At 39.9% G+C, this 16,675-nt stretch overlaps 2 protein-coding genes across 7 annotated transcripts in view; both read left to right on the forward strand.

Annotated features, from left to right (window-relative positions):
- Positions 1 to 6,145, forward strand: part of nipbla (NIPBL cohesin loading factor a) — a 28,968-nt gene extending 22,823 nt beyond the window's left edge. For 5 of the 6 annotated variants that reach the window (XM_034234931.1, XM_034234935.1, XM_034234934.1 and 2 more), the window contains 14 exons: positions 76 to 206; positions 460 to 600; positions 743 to 836; positions 1,051 to 1,205; positions 1,429 to 1,519; positions 1,694 to 1,867; positions 1,991 to 2,181; positions 2,332 to 2,439; positions 2,609 to 2,809; positions 3,393 to 3,539; positions 3,652 to 4,007; positions 4,145 to 4,319; positions 4,598 to 4,795; positions 4,889 to 5,236. In XM_034234931.1, coding sequence (XP_034090822.1) covers positions 76 to 206; positions 460 to 600; positions 743 to 836; positions 1,051 to 1,205; positions 1,429 to 1,519; positions 1,694 to 1,867; positions 1,991 to 2,181; positions 2,332 to 2,439; positions 2,609 to 2,809; positions 3,393 to 3,539; positions 3,652 to 4,007; positions 4,145 to 4,319; positions 4,598 to 4,795; positions 4,889 to 5,236 — 2,510 coding nt within the window. Of the gene's footprint in view, positions 1 to 75; positions 207 to 459; positions 601 to 742; positions 837 to 1,050; positions 1,206 to 1,428; positions 1,520 to 1,693; positions 1,868 to 1,990; positions 2,182 to 2,331; positions 2,440 to 2,608; positions 2,810 to 3,392; positions 3,540 to 3,651; positions 4,008 to 4,144; positions 4,320 to 4,597; positions 4,796 to 4,888 lie in introns of all 6 variants that reach the window. The other variant, XM_034234932.1, reaches the window with a different exon arrangement.
- A 1,443-nt stretch (positions 6,146 to 7,588) lies between these two features.
- ndc80 (NDC80 kinetochore complex component) lies at positions 7,589 to 16,675 on the forward strand. The gene is made up of 17 exons (XM_034234797.1): positions 7,589 to 7,882; positions 8,366 to 8,464; positions 8,964 to 9,050; positions 9,444 to 9,570; positions 9,960 to 10,132; positions 10,606 to 10,708; positions 10,830 to 10,919; positions 11,136 to 11,229; positions 11,421 to 11,521; positions 13,767 to 13,911; positions 14,361 to 14,566; positions 14,727 to 14,870; positions 15,062 to 15,151; positions 15,270 to 15,362; positions 15,556 to 15,686; positions 15,861 to 15,963; positions 16,172 to 16,675. The coding sequence occupies exons 1-17, from the start codon at positions 7,875 to 7,877 to the stop codon at positions 16,286 to 16,288; spliced, it is 1,911 nt and encodes a 636-aa protein (XP_034090688.1). The 5' UTR covers positions 7,589 to 7,874; the 3' UTR covers positions 16,289 to 16,675.

Here is a 16,675-nt window from a genome sequence, read left to right on the forward strand (position 1 = left end):
CAGTTTAGCCAATCATTGCCCTGCAGTAGGTTTGAGTTAAAATGTTAATTAATGCATTCCATTTTGACTCTGCAGAGAACAAAGGTGTAAACTCAACACGGCTAGTGTCGTGCATCACCACCTTGTACTTATTCAGCAAGATCAGGGCCCAGCTCATGGTCAAACATGCCATGACCATGCAACCCTACCTGACCACAAAGTGTAACGTAAGTTGTGCATACTAAATCCCTTTTTGTTGTTGATAAATATACAAAGCAATACTCCCAATCTACTTGCATAATATGTTCTTTTACAACAGAACAGAGAAACTTGCACAAAGAATTCACTGCCTTATCCAGAGATTGATTTCAGGAACGATCTTTCTGATTGGCAATAGTAGAGTTCCCCAAACAAGTCGATGTTGGTTGGGATCCATCAGAGCTTTCCCAATGAATAACTCTTTTATTGTTTTAACCTCAGACTGCCAATGACTTCATGGTCATCTGTAACGTGGCCAAGATCTTGGAGCTTGTGGTTCCTCTGATGGAGCATCCCAGTGAGACTTACCTTGCCACAATCGAAGAAGACCTCATGAAGCTCATCATCAAATATGGCATGACGGTGCGTGGTTGTGGCTTTTTATCAATCATATGGGGGGGGGGGCACCATTGTGGACCCATGTTGACTTAGTAACATTTTATTATTGAAGTTTGAATGGTGTTGTTAAGGAGATGAATTGATGGTCCTCCTTCCTTTTCTCCAGGTGGTCCAACACTGTGTGAGCTGTCTCGGAGCTGTTGTCAACAAAGTCACGCACAACTATAAGTTTGTGTGGGCTTGCTTCAACAGATTCTATGGTGAGACATACAGTTAGAAATGTTGACCTTCCATGTTCTGTTTTTGCAACAGTTTGCCTGCAGTTTAAGATGTCACCCATACCAACAAAGTTCAACTTTAGTTTAACATTTTAAAACGACATATCATGTTATCATTGGATCTATTCTCGAGATAAAAACTGTTAAAAAAAACTAAATTAGGAGACACCAAAAATGTTTTAATGTGTTTTTGCAGGTGCACTTAACAAGCTGAAGGTGCAGCATCACGAGGATCCCAACAGCACCACGCTGGTAGCAAACAAGCCCTTCCTGCTGCGATCGCTCTTCACTGTGGGGGCCCTGGCTCGGCACTTTGACTTTGATCTGGAGGAGTTCAAAGGCACCAACAAAGTAGGCCGATTTTATAATATCACAAATTTGAAATTAAAACTGTGAAAGCTATCGATTGTAGCTGTAAGTCTATTTATTGTTGTTTTGCTTTTAGACACGGATAGAGAAAGTGTAGGGAATGCTTTGATGTGAAACCAAAGCCTTTGCTCTACCACCTTTATTGCTGCTTCAACAAATGATTTAACCTACAACTCTTATAACTATGTCTGTGTGTTGTGAACAGGTTGTCATCAAGGAGAAAGTTCTTGAGCTGCTGGTTTACTTCACCAAACATGAAGACGAGGAGGTCAAGACCAAAGCCATCATCGGCTTAGGCAAGAACACTTTTTTTTTTTCCATATACAATAAAGTTGTTGCTAAGTCTCTGTCAGTGTCAACTTGTACAGGGCTGAAATGGAAAGACGTGTGTTAGAAGCCGACGCTCTAGTCCCAGCAGATGGATGTACATTGTTTGCTTGTTTTTTCATGTCTTTATTCTTTTCTCTTAGGCTTCCTTGTGATCATGCATCCCAGCCAGATGTTTATGCCTGAGGTGAAGAATTTGTACAACGGCATCCTGGCTGACAGGGCCTCCTCCATCAACCTCAAAATCCAGATCCTTAAAAACCTCCAGACATATCTTCAGGAGGAAGACACGCGGATGCAGTACGCAGACAGAGATTGTAAGTGATGCTTTCTTTGTTACTGTACTTTAAGGTTTGTTGATTTAACACTGCAGTGTTACATTCTCTTACAGCATATCAGCAAGGTGCAGGTTAATTAGATCATATTTTGGGTCCTTGCAGGGAAGAAACTGTCCAAACAGGAGGATCTGAAGGAGATGGGAGACATCTCATCAGGGATGAGCAGCTCCATCATGCAGCTTTATCTGAAACAGGTGTTGGAGGCGTTCTTCCACACCCAGTCCAGTGTACGGCACTTTGCTCTCAACGTCATCGCTCTCACACTCAACCAGGGTCTCATCCATCCTGTACAGGTAAGACATGAAAGCCGGAAGCTGTCAAACCACCCCACCTCTTGTGATAAATAATAAAGTTACATTGTAATAACTCATTTAGCAGAATAAATCAACAGTAATATGAACATAAGCATGTGAACATCACATATTTGTTTGCCCTGTCTGCAGTGTGTACCCTACCTCATTGCAATGGGAACAGACCCAGAGGGCAGCATGAGGATCAAATCTGACCAGCAGCTGGTGGAGATTGACAAGAAGTACACGGGATTCATCCATGTGAGTCCTTGTTCAGTGTTGTCAAGTTTAAAAATAACACGGCAAGATTCTAAACAAGAATACAATGTAGATGGATCTTCTGTAGGGCTGGAGATTGCTGAAATATATTTCAGCAATTGTCTGGATAACTAAGTCTGTAACACTTTTCTTTCAACATATTTTTTCACAGATGAAGGCAGTTGCTGGGATGAAGATGTCGTACAACTTGCAGCAGGCCATCGAATCGTCTCGCAGGAACATCATAAGAGGATTCAGACAGGAGGAGACGACCTCCGCTCTCTGCGCCCACCTCTTCTCTATGATCCGGGGGAACCGGCAGCACCGGAGGGCTTTCCTCATCTCGCTGCTGAACCTCTTCGATGACAGTTCTGTGAGTAAACCTGGGCTCCTCTCTCTCCTAATTAGCAACATGCTAGGACAGGGGTCGGCAACCCGCGGCTCTTTAAGCCCTCTGCTCTGGCTCCCTTGAGCTTAGACAAAAATAAGAAGGAAATAAAATAAAAATATTTGTAGGACTATTTACATTTTGTTGCACGGTTGAAAATGTTTCGTATCTTATATTTTGAGGTGATACTGTGACACATAAAAAAAAAAACACCCGTTTTTAATTAGGTCAACCGAATACAACTTTATAAGCTATCAAATATGTTTTGCGGCTCCAGACAAAAGAAATTGGTGGAAAAGGGGGCAAAATGGCTCTTGGTCAAAAAGGTTGCAGACCCCTGTGCTAGGAGAACATTTCTTAGAGATACAGATAACGGCACTGATTGTAAAGCAAAACCTTTTATACATAGACAAAAAACACACTGGTGTTGCAAAATGTTAAATCCCACTCTTTTACTGTCTTGCAAATGTAATAAGAATTTGTATTTGTAGCATGTATGAATTAAATTCTAGTAGATGAATACTAAGAAGAGTGTTACTTACCATGAAGCAATGCTTTCTTTCTGCAGAGGACGGAAGTGAACATGCTGCTGTTTGTAGCAGACAACCTCGCCTGTTTCCCATACCAGAGCCAGGAGGAGCCTCTCTTCATTATGCACCACATAGACATCACCCTGTCTGTGTCCGGCAGCAACTTGTTGCAAACCTTCAAAGAGGTAGGGTAGCATTTTTTTGAAAGTAGTTTTCGCATAGATTAAATACAAAAATTTAAACTTTTTTTTTATCGTGAAGCATTTATATAGATTGTTCTTCCTTTTCCCTTTCCAGCTTCTGCTAAAGGAGCCACGGCGTAAGGAGAAGAAGATAAAGGTGTTGAAGCAAATGTCAGATGGGGAGGATGAGGAGGAAAAGATTCATTGTGATTCTCCCAGGAGCAATGAGGAAGGAAACAATGAAAATGAAGATGTGGTACGGCGGCCTAAAAAGGCCAAAAAACCTATTCCAGAGTCGGAGAGCTCAGAATCCGATCTGGAGGATTTGGATTTGGAGGATGTGGAAAAAGTGATGAGGCTCCTCCCAGACAATCCCACAGGTCTCTTGGACTTTGCTAACTCTGTTCAGGGCATCTTGTTGCTTCTGGTGCTCAAACAGCATCTGAAGAACCAATATGGATTCTCTGATGGGTAAGATCTTTTGTAATATGTATTTCTTCATAGACTTTTTCTAAATTAAGACATCTACTTTTGTATGTGTTGATTAGTTCGATCAATTCAAACCTTTAGTCGCATTAGAAACTCAAAATGTTTTGATCTTTCAACAGCAAAATTCAGAAGTACTCTCCAACAGAGTCAGCCAAGGTGTACGATAAGGCGGTGAACAAAAAAAACACTGTTGTCTTCCACCCGCGACAAACCATCGACTTCATCTCCAACAACATGTTTCGTGCCACACTGTCAACCGATGTCAAGAGGCGAATTGTCCGACAGTACCTAGATGTAAGCATTGAAGCTATAACAGACTTTCTTTGCCAATATTTTATGTACATCATCGTGAAAGTTAATCTGCTTTTGGTCTACTCACAAGTTACCAAGATATAAATACTAAATTGTTTCTAATTATTTAATAAATGTTCAGTGCTGGCTGTAGTTTGCCCTTGAAAGCATTCAATACCTGTACATGACTTGTACTGTTACTTCCACTATATTCTGTCACGTTTGCTGTTGTGTGTGAAACCTGCATCTGAAAGACCGTTTTGATCTGTTCTCTCCGACAGTTCAAGGTTCTGATGGAACATCTGGACCCAGACGAGGAGGATGAGGAGGGAGAAGCGTCTGCCAGCGCTAACATCAGAAACAAAGCCATAAGCGCCCTCCTGGGAGGCTCCGGCCCCATGTCGGGACCCAGCCCTCGCAACCAGGCTGGACCAGAGACTGATGACGACTACAGTGATGGAGACGAAAAGACCCCAGGGGTGAGAGAAACGGATACACACACCATGTATAAAATACAATTTCGAATACGGGGGGAAATAATGCAACCCTTTTTTCTTTTGTCATCCCTGCAGTCCTCTCGAAGGTCAAGGCGAGCAGTTGACTCCATGAACGAGATATTGGAGTCCATGGATGTGATTGCTCTTTGCTGTCCGAAATACAAGGACCGGCCGCAAATAGCTCGAGTCATCCAGAAGACCTCCAATGGATACAGCATCCACTGGATGGCCGGCTCCTACTCGGGGCCCTGGGCAGACGCCAAGAAACGCGATGGCCGCAAACAGGTGCCTTGGGTGGACACTATTAAGGAGTCGGACATCATTTACAAGAAGATTGCCTTGACCAGCAACCACAAACTGAGCAACAAAGTAGTACAGACTTTACGCTCACTGTATGCAGCGCGGGAAGGAGGGGCTAGCTAATGGCTCCCGTGTGATGTTTTTTTTTTTTCTTTTGGTCCCCCTTACCCATTTCTACTTTATCAAAAATCCTCCTCTTCCCTGCTCCTCCTCCTCCTCCTCAACCTGCCACCTCCAACAACACAGCCAAACTTCACTGGATTCCTACCCTGCTCCTCTTCTTCCTCATTTTTGTAAGAAAGACAAGAGGGCAAGAATATTTGACACTACATACTTTTACATGAGTTATTCTTGCAGAAATAAAAAATGACACAAAAGACTTGTTATATTAGAGGGACTGCTCACGTTTTGTTTGTGTACAAGTGCAGAGGATAGGATCCAGAAGGCATTAAAGGAATAATTACCCAAATTATCCCTTAAAAAGGCTATTAGAAAAGAGACCTGGAGGGAAATGTTATGTCAACATTGTTGTGGGAGCTCCTTCGCTGTTGTGCAGCAGATTCTAATCGCTCATTTCTACTCCCACTGTATCATAGTTTAACACAACAAAAAACTAAAATGTTTATATCTCTGAAGACAAAAAAGCTGTAAAAAAAGAATAAAACCTTAAGTGAATGTTGGAAATTAGTCTTTTTGATGTTCTTATTAAAGTGTTTTTGGAGTTTATTATACTACTAGCACCCTGATGGTTTTTAGCTTTTAGATATTTTATGGAAAACAAGAAAAAAGACCAAAAAAAACAAGATTTTTTATTTTTGTTCACTTTTATTTGTCCATGCTGTACAATGGCAGAGTCCTCTGGACATAATTTATTCTATTTCGAAATACGCATGCAGTATATGTGGCCTATTGCAGGAAGATATTTTGTAAATGTAGATTTTGTTGTATTAGGTCACCCTAGTAATAAGAGGAAAGGGGATTCATACCCTTTTGGTGGAACAATACTGCAATAAATTTTTCTACTTCTCTTTGTCACTTGTCTGCTCAAGGTGTTAATCTGATCTGTTCATTATATAAATGAAGAAAAGTGTAGGAACTGGATACTGCAAAAACACAGATAGGTCTCAGAGGCTTAATCTGTTCCATCTGAGGGATGGGGAAAGCTTAAAAAAGTATACCAGACAATCCTTTTCTGAATATGTCTGTACAATTTAAAACAAAGCAACTACCAGTACCACATTACAATAAGACTACCTTTATAAAGGGTTTACGAATAGTTTATAATTCATTTATTAATTAGGTTGTGAACACTTTATCATTATTAAGCTTTTATAAGACATGAGATAAACAGGGCACCTGTGACCAGTTGCTTGCCAAATAGTGAGCCCACATTTATCTGTACTGCTAAGCCTTATATTGGCTACCTAGCTTACTTCGTCTTCATCAGCCAGCATCCTTGGTATCTGTTGTTCACTGAGTTGATTCTCGCCAAGTAGCCAATATAAGGCTTAGTCATCTTGCCAAATAGTGAGCCTGTGTTGATGTATAGAACTGGTTTATAAAGGGTTCTTAATGATTAATAAAGTGTTTACATTACAACCTAATTATAAACCCTTTATGAATCCTTTATAAGGGTAGTCTTATTGTAAAGTGGTACACTTTTTTGTATTGTGTCCACCAGGGAATCATGCTACACCACTATGGAAAACCGTCTCCTAACATAATTTATTGCCTATGGTACTGTCATTATATTGGATAATTGTATACAAGCTGCATTTAAATCTGTCAAATCAAACCTGTCAGACACTTATTTGTATTAAGTGATGGAATGTAACTTTGTTTTCTACTTAAGTATACATTGTTCTATTTTATTCTACTTCATACTTCTACCCAACATTTTGGAGTTAAAACATTTAGTTTTACGTAATTACATTTATATGAAACCTCAAGTTGATTTGCAAATGTAGATTATCAATACAAAATATAGGCCATTGTACACAATTAGTAGTTTACTTTTGTATCTAGTTTTGATGGTCACAATTTTGTACTTTGACTTGGTTAAGATTTAAAATACAGTACTTCAACCAAAGTTTTCAATATTCTCTTGTTTTAAATACAATCCGTATCCGTAACACAAATATAAAATGACCAGGCGAGAGAAAAAGGAGAGGAAGCTGATTTCTGAAGCCACAAGCAGGTATTTTAATGGACAAAAAGAAAAAGGCATCCCCAGCCAACTTGCAAAGTAAACTAAGATACAAATATATACTGGAACCATACTGGAACACATCTAGTGATTAACGAAACACAGGTCCCACACAGAGACACCATGCTGCACACATGCAGCCAGAGGAGAAGGAGATGAACCACTGCAGCCTTCCTCAGGTCCTTTAAGGAGGCCCTGATTGGGGATTGGGAGCACCTGGGGGAGAGGCTGCACCTGGAGACAATAAGAGAGAGAGAGAGAGAGAGAGCGAGAGAGCGAGAGAGAGAGAGAGAGAGACACAAAGAGACACACACAAAGAGAGAGTGACACAAAAGCACCAACTGCGGCACGTAACAGTGACTGTGGTAAAGTCTACTTGCAGAGCTAGTTACGGAGCATTCTTGGACCTAATGGCTCTCCGTAGTCTGGTGATATGACAGCCTTCCTGTTCCTGCAAAATTCGTATTGTTTTGGCGGGGTCTGTTACCGTTTGTGTCTTCCTCCCTTCGGACGTTTTATCCGATGTTGTAAACATCAACTTTCTTAATACGAACTATGGAGCGGTACGTATTATATTTGCAGTTGGTTTATTCCTGAACGTAATCAGCAAACAGACAGAAAATATGTAATGATTTTTTGCTCGCCAGAGAAGGTTTTGCCAGTTGCGGTCTTTGTTGTTGACTTTAGCTATAGTTACCTATCGTAACATTAATTGAAACGATGTTATCAATCCTAATAGGTTGTTTTGAGTAAACTTTACTCCATAACAACTATTTTAGATTGAGCAAGAAACCAACAATTTCGGCGTGTAGAGTTTTGTCTAGTTATGTCACTGAACGAGTTGCTAGTTAGCTTGTTAAGCTAGTGCTTACACTGACATCCGTTACGTTAGCCAGCTGTTGCTCCTGATGATTATTGTTTTAACTGTGGCCAACATTTCCACAATAAAATGCACTTGTATGTATTTTGCGGACATTGTGGAACATACGAATAATGTTTATAAATGGTATCTGTTTATTTTGTTCTTGATCACGCTACGTTTCTAGTGGAAGGCGGAGTCGAGCAGTAAGCGGCAGAACATCGGATCTGCCGATGCGCGTGCAAGAAACCAACAGAATGAGCATGGTGTATACAACACCAAAGAAGTGGGTTTGATGCAAACACGTGTTTACATTCATTCGTTTAAGTTGTATAGTTAGCAAAGATACAGGTTTCTTGTGTCGTTTACGGATTACACTCTTATTTGTATGAAGCATACATGTAGTTGGTATAACCTGATGTTAGCCACACCCACACAACTACTTTACAAGATACTTTACTTCTAATAATGGGTTGTATCCACAATATGATATTATATATAAGATAACTTAGTGAGGACTACACTGTTATAGATAGATTGAGATGTTGTGGCTAGCTTCATGTTATTGTATATTACATTAAACTTTAAGAACAAACTGGGAGACACTGCAGCTTTATTTTTTAAAGGCTTCATAGATTATATTCTACTTATTTTAGTGTATTATAAACAATGTTTTATGAACCTGTGAGAACTCAGTAAAGTCAGACTAATAGATTAGTGGTACTTTGCCGTAATAGCAGTCATATGAAACATATACATTTGTTCACAGTTTTGTTTCTTTACAGCAAACAGCCTTCCTTTGGAAAGCTCAACATGCCCAAACCGCAGTCTGGGACCTCTGAGAGGCGGACCAGCTTCTTTGATGCCAGCCGGTATGTGAATAATATTGAAAGAATATCCAAAGTTGCATTACCATGTACTTCTACAATGTAAGTGCTAATACACATATATATAATGCTAAGAATAACAATATATATACATCGGCAATATCTACAGGTCCTAATACAACTTAAGTAGTAGTAAGATCAAATAAAGTGGGTCAAATGTTGACTTTGCCTTTTTATACAGGAATAAAGACTTCAGTACCTGAACATCCTGTGAATATGGCTTTAAAAAGTATAATGCATGTTCTATATGAAAACCTTAGCTGACTGAGGTTTTTATATCTATTAATAGGTTTCTACAATACAATTTAACAGTTTTTTTTGTCAGTTAACACAATTCATTTTTGATATTGTGGTGTAATGCTAACATTTTGTCTGCAGAACTAGTGGAGCCAGCATGCCTCGCAACAGCATCATGTCAGGATTTGGAGGAAGTGAAAAGATAAAAGACAGCAGAGCTTTGCACGATAAAGCGTTTGTTCAGCAATGCACCAGGCAGCTGCACGAGGTACACACACACGAATAGTTGAGTTAGATTTAACATTGCTTCACCCTTTCATATTCAATACATCAAATCCAATGTGTAGGAGATAAAACAAAATTGAAAGACTTTGGTGGTTGAATCTAATTTGGCAGACAGCAACATTTCATTGCATTGAACTGATGACAATTAATGCAACACCACTACTTTAGCATAAAATAAATATTGGCTGATTTCAGGTATTTGTTTCATTTTTGTATCACTACACTCACACTGATTTAACATCAATCCTTATGGTATCTGATTTGTAGCTTAACCTTTTTTATGTACCTTTCTAAAAACATATAGTTAGTTAATATGAGTAGGAATCTATACCGTTGCCCTGTCCAGTCTGATTCTCTCTTTGGTCTTTCTAGTTCTTGACAGAGCACAGTTACCCAGGCCCCTTGTCAGCCAAGACCCTCGTGTCCCCCTCCACCAAGGAGTTTGTGAAGGTGTTTGAGTTTGTTTACTGTCAGATAGACCCCACGTTTGAGATGCCAAACTCAAAAGTTGAGGAGGAGGTTCCAGCTCTCCTTAAAGCCCTGAGGTAAGATGATGTCATTTTGTTGTAATAAGTACGTATTCATTAATATTACTTTGTTTCGTTTAGTGCCCCACATTGCATATTTTGATCATAAAAAGCACCTGTTGGCTTACCTTGTGTATTGGGAAGGCACTTTAGTACCACTGCAATATAAAGATTTGTCTGGATTGAAGTAATATTAAAAATAAAAGAAAGATGAAGAGAAACTATTAAACTATGCATATCAAAAATTCATAGTACAACAAGTCTGAACATGCAAGTAGCTATTTTAATTAGTTGTAGCCTTCCATTTATACATTTTTAGAACTTCAACTTGTAACCGAATATTCCTACACTCTGGTACTTCTACATAAGTACTTCTCCCACCTCTGTTGGCTTCATATCGATGTTCAGATCGCTGGAGCCATCTCCAACGATCACCTTTCCTTTCTCTCACTCTTTTTTTTCTCATACAACTCTCTTCTTTTTGGTTGAAGGTATCCATTTGTGCTCTCCAAGTCTTCAATGTATTCCGTTGGAGCCCCCCACACCTGGCCTCTGGCCCTCGGTGCTCTCACATGGATGATTGATCATGTCAAGGTGAGAAGCGATAGACCTTTTTAATTAGAAAAGAACAGGCTCATTTGCATAGGAAGCAGAATACATTATTGTAATTTGATAACCTAGTTAAAACCAGTCTTGTGTTTTCTTTCTGTGCCAGTTTGTCTCGCATATGGGTGAGAAGGAGACGCTGTTCCGTGACTTCTTTGATGGCGATGAGGACATCGAGGAAGGGTTGGAGTATAACAAGGTACCTCTTTAAGTATGTATGCTTTGGATAAAAGCATCTAACAATTGAAATGTAATGTTTAAACAGCACACAGTGTATTCCAAACCCATTCAGTGTTTTTCCTCTGTATTTCGGACCAAAATCCTCAACATAACTGCACATTATAAGGTTATTCTTATCCGTCTAAATCTAAAGCATGTTGTTTATTCATCTTTATTCTTTGTCTTTACGGTGCAGCTTGTCGAGGACTACTCGGCTGAGGAATACTCCAAGTTCATGAAGGGCGAGGACATGTTTGACGACATGGGGGATGTATTCCTCAATAATCTAAGTAAGCACAGCATCTCTTTATGCAATATATTTATTTTTAAACAATTCTTTGCATTCCATAGATGTTTGAACAGAATTGAAATGACTTTGTACGTTCAAATTTAGATTTTTAAAACTGGATTTTAGTCCCATTTAAAAGTGTTGTTTTCTAAAACGACAAAAAACAACAAGAATCATTTGTCTTCACCCCAGCCAAACTTTATAACGTTGGCGAAGCCCTGCTGGACTCGATGGAGGAGAAGTACAAAATCCTCAGCACTGAGCTGCATCTACTGGAGAACGACAGCCAGGCGGTAAGGAGACCTTCTATAAAACCATTCCCATTTGTACTGCGTAGATTAGGATTAGAATCTTGATATTTCTATTACGGGTTTTTATATAGGGTTAGGGATATTGCACTGCACAAGTGGAAAGGGTGAAAAACTATCATCGTTGTTAGGAAAAATATCACTCGTCACCGGCTAGGTCTTCAATATCAGGAAGGATATATGTATTTATTATCCTTGCAAGAATGGAAGTAGTCATCACACAGGGCTGCGTGGGACAAATAGTTCCCAGAACAGTGTCCTTCACATGCTTATATACAAGAGAGGGAGTTACAATCACAAGATGCGGAATACCGGTTCAAAGCAGTATTCAATGTTTAGTTCAGATTAGCTAAGGCCTGCGTAAGCAATAAACATGACAGTCATATGTCTATCTTCTCCATAGAGGCTGAATCATCATGTTAATCGTTGTCACATACACTGAACAAAAATATAAACGCAACACTTTTGTTTTTGCTCCCATTTTTTATGAGATGAACTCAAAGATCTAAAACATTTTCTATCTACACAAAATAACCATTTCTCTCAAATATTGTTCACAAATCTGAAAAAATCTGTGATAGTGAGCACTTCTCCTTTGCCGAGATAATCCATCCCACCTCACAGGTGTGGCATATCAAGATGCTGATTAGACAGCATGATTATTGCACAGGTGTGCCTTAGGCTGGCCACAATAAAAGGCCACTCTGAAACGTGCAGTTTTGCTTTATTGGGGGGGGGGCCTGAAAACCAGTCAGTATCTGGTGTGAGGGGTAGGGTTAGGGTTAGGGTAATGTTGTGAATCGAGTGGCCTGTGTTCGTCGTCCATAACATATGCCTGCCCATACCATAACCCCACCACCACCATGGGCCACTCGATTCACAACATTACCCTAACCCTACCCCTAACCCTAATCCTACCCCTCACACCAGATACTGACTGGTTTTCGGACCCCCCCAGACCCCCCCAATAAAGCAAAACTGCACGTTTCAGAGTGGCCTTTTATTGTGGCCAGCCTAAGGCACACCTGTGCAATAATCATGCTGTCTAATCAGCATCTTGATATGCCACACCTGTGAGGTGGGATGGATTATCTCGGCAAAGGAGAAGTGCTCACTATCACAGATTTGTTTCAGATTTGTGAACAATATTTGAGAGAAATGGTTATTTTGTGTATATAGAAAATGTTTTAGATCTTTGAGTTCATCTCATGAAAAATGGGAGCAAAAACAAAAGTGTTGCATTTATATTTTTGTTCCGTGTAGCTATCATATGCCTAAAACAGTGTCCTGATGCTCTTCTAAGTAATCATACTTCCTGTTACGTACACAGCTACGTTTATGTTTATTTAGGATCCCCATTAGCTTTTGCTCTTGACAAAAGCTACTCTTCCTGGGGTCCGACACTTGAAACAATTCAACAATAATACAACAACAATAATACAACAACATTCAAGACATAAGTCCTGACAACATCACCAACATCATCAACAATCTCATCCACTTTCAATATCAATCTCAGCCAAGGATGAGTGCACAAGACACCCACCAGTACAAAGCATGAGATTAAGTTAGGGTTCAGAGCTCACAAGGGTACATGGTCATTAGTAGATGGCCCTTCAATCTCTTCTTGAAAGAGGCTCTGGACTCTATTTCAGCAAGGTAGTTTGGCAATGAGTTCCATTCCTTTATAGCTCTATAAGACACAGAAGAGTTCAGAAGATGTGTCCTGGGTTTAGGTGCCCGTAGATGGCCTGATGTAGCTTGTCTAGTCTTATGGTCATGCTCGTCTCTTGTGTAAACTATTTGATCATAAAAATACAATGTTTTTTTGCTAAATTGGAAATCTTTTAGAAAAGTGATAACACGAGATTGCAGACGTTTCTCAACCGGAAGCCATGATAGGTTTCTATGCATAACTCCAATATGAGTGTGCTTCGAACAGTGGAGAGCTAGTCTGGCAGCCTATGTAGGGCCTTCGTTATCATGTGCTACTCTGATATTAGAAGAGTACATTCAGTATTTTCCCAACAATCGTCAACAAAATAATTGTGCTACAAAATGAAAAGAAGATATTTATGATTATCGAAGGTGCAAAAGTTTAAAGCTAAAGCCAATATACCTTGGCTTTTATGAGGGTGTGCACCCATTTTATAGTTCTATCAGTAACATGAATATATGTTTAAGCAACAATAAGTCAGATGGATAAGATTCTGTTTCTTCTCCTGGACAGGACCGTCTCACGACCAAGAGGTTGCTAAGAGTGAAGCTGCAGACAGACCTGAAGAATATCCTGATTTATCAAAGCAAACTGGATTCGTTCAAAGCAATCCTGGAGTGCAAATATTCAGAACTGAGTGATGAACAGGAGACTACTGGTACATATAACATTCAACCAGTTGTTAAGCAGGATGCACAGGATCATGGGGGAGATTTCAGTGTTCAGACACCAAGCAGATTCATGTGCTAATTATCAAAGCTCATTAAGTTACTGAAACTATGAATTTACATGTTCTTTTTTGGCCTGTCTCTACTCTGTACCAACTAAACAAGGATTCTTCTTAGGAGTTAACTGGACTTCTTGACTGAGATATTTTCTCTGTCTGAATCCTTGTAAAAAACATTTAACATTCTTGCTTTAAATAAGTCCCCAGAGACCACACTTTACTGTGGTTTTAAAACTCCCTACCGTGCGATAGAAACATATTCTGTCTCTTACTGTCAACACGGGATCATTCAATGCTAACAAAGCTCCCACTGAGCAGCATAGTTCACTACTGAGGTGTGGATGGGGTTTTGAATCCTTTTATTCTCTGTCTTCCTGCAGAGAGTCACCTGGAGTCTCTCAAACATGAGCAAAATGAACTGCAGCAACTCCTGAAGAACCAGAAGTTTACTCCAGCTGATGTGGAGAGGATCACCAGAGAGAAGAGAGAGCTCCAGCAGACCATCTCCAGCCTCAGCAAGTCTCTAGAAGACGCTGAGCAGCACAATTGGAACGAGGAGATCGCCCTGGCCAAATTCAACGAAAAGGTATGAGCATCTAATATGCATACTTAATGACATAGTTGGGATTAAAATGGTATTTTGTGTTTGTGGCTACCAAAGATTGATAATGGCAAATGCTTTTCATCATTTGAACTTGAATTCCTTGCTCCTTCTGTGTGTGTGTCATTTCCTTATATCCATCCAGGCGGAGCTGAAGGTGGCAGAATACCACAAGCTGGCCCGTAAACTGAAGCTGATCCCGCTGTCTGCAGAGAACGCCTGTGGTCATGACTTTGAGATCAGGCTTTTTGAGTCGGGCACCATGGATCAGCATAAAGTTAAGATACAGGTACTGCCAAGATTTAATTCAGATACATTGAGTATGATCAAAGCTGGCTTATTATATCTATACTAATGTCATTTGGAGCTTTGATACATTTAATGTTATCAGGTGGAAATGATATTCGATTTTCTTTTTTCGTCAAAAATGAAAGGTGTGTGTTCTGTGTCCTTGTTCTGATCTTTGCGGTGTGTTTGTAGATGCTCCTGATAAAGCTGGTCGGTAACGTGGAGGAGGAGAACAGTCGCCTAGCCAACATGAAACTTAGTTTAGAGGAGTTTTATGAACAGGTAAAAACATCCTTATTGTTTTGCGCTGCTAACTTTTTCCTTTACTGACGCACATTATTACAAAAGTTTATATTTTTTCCATCTCAATTGTCCATTTTCATGTATGTGTCTTTTTTAGGTTGGTTGTAACATCTTGGACAAGTCAAATGACCTGAAGAATCTCAAAGAGCAGATCCGCAAGGTCGATGAGCGGCTGGATTCTGTCATGCAGGTAAAGTCCATGTAGTTCACGCTTATGCTTCAAGTAGAACACATCTAGTGACCAACCACATGTCAACAAGATGAACTATGTCCGTGTCGATCCAGCATTGAACGGTTTGTCTTCAAGGCAGAAAAACAGGAATATGAAACATTTTCAAATATTTGAAGCACACAATGTTTCCTGTTTGCTTGTGTCTGTGTAGGAGTCGGCACAGGAGGAACAGGACTGGGCCACTGAGATGGAGACAGTGGAAAACCATCGCGATATTCTGAAGAAGAAAGTTACGTATGGATACGACGAGGCCGTGCTGCAACTGAAGGCAGCACAACAACAGTGAGTAACTGACGATACTGTTTATATGCTGTGGCCATCACACAACACAACATTATCAAAAGCCCCCTCCTAAATACTGTTTCTGCACTAAACATTTTTTTATTTTAAAAAGGAATTGGCGCTCCGGGTTTCTGTTTTTTCTGTTGTAGAATATAACACTTGTTTATTTTCCAGGTACCACCTGGTGCTGCAGGAGACCAATGAGGAGAGGCGAACTGTAGCAAACAACCTTGCGTCTGTATTTACCACAGCTACCAACCACCTGGCAGTCGCAGAGGTAACCTTCTTACTCTACACCCGCCTCCTAATCTATTTCTAAGGAATACTTCAATCAGTTTTAGCATGCAAATAAACTACATATTGTTTTATTTATACAGTATATAGTGTATTGGTCTGAAGCATCATTATTCAGGGTGCATCAACACCTGTACTTACATTACTGTGTGTACTATAACCCATTGGTGTGTGTGGTTGTGCTACAACAGAAGTGCATGGAGGACCAACACATCGGAGTGCAGCGTGTCTGCTCCAAGGCTGTGGAGGAAGATGACGCCGCTATACAGAAGCTGGGGGATGTTGCCAAGAGCTTCACGGCCAGATAACTCAAGAGACTATGGAAGCGTGGGGAGCTTTATCTGACATTTGTCTTCTTAAATTGTTTGTGTTAGAAAAAAGTGCTCCATCCAGAAAAAGGTTTTGAAGTCTAGATGCATGTCGTTCACTTACCCTGTTACCTACATGTTCCAGATGTTCACGTTGGGCACATAACTCAAGAGACTATGGAAGCGTGGGGAGCTTTATCTGACATTTGTGTTCTTAAATTGTTTGAAATTATTTGTGTCTTTTATATTTAGATTCTCATTCATTAGTTCATAATTGTTCACTTGCCCTGTATTAACATGTTCCAGCTTTTCACGTTGGTCTTTTGTGTCATTCTTTGACACATCTCAGTTTTTTAAATTATTAAACCCTTGTATACTAAATAAAAA

This window comes from Gymnodraco acuticeps, unplaced genomic scaffold (assembly GCF_902827175.1).
Source record: "Gymnodraco acuticeps unplaced genomic scaffold, fGymAcu1.1, whole genome shotgun sequence".
Classification (NCBI taxonomy): Eukaryota; Metazoa; Chordata; class Actinopteri; order Perciformes; family Bathydraconidae; genus Gymnodraco; species Gymnodraco acuticeps.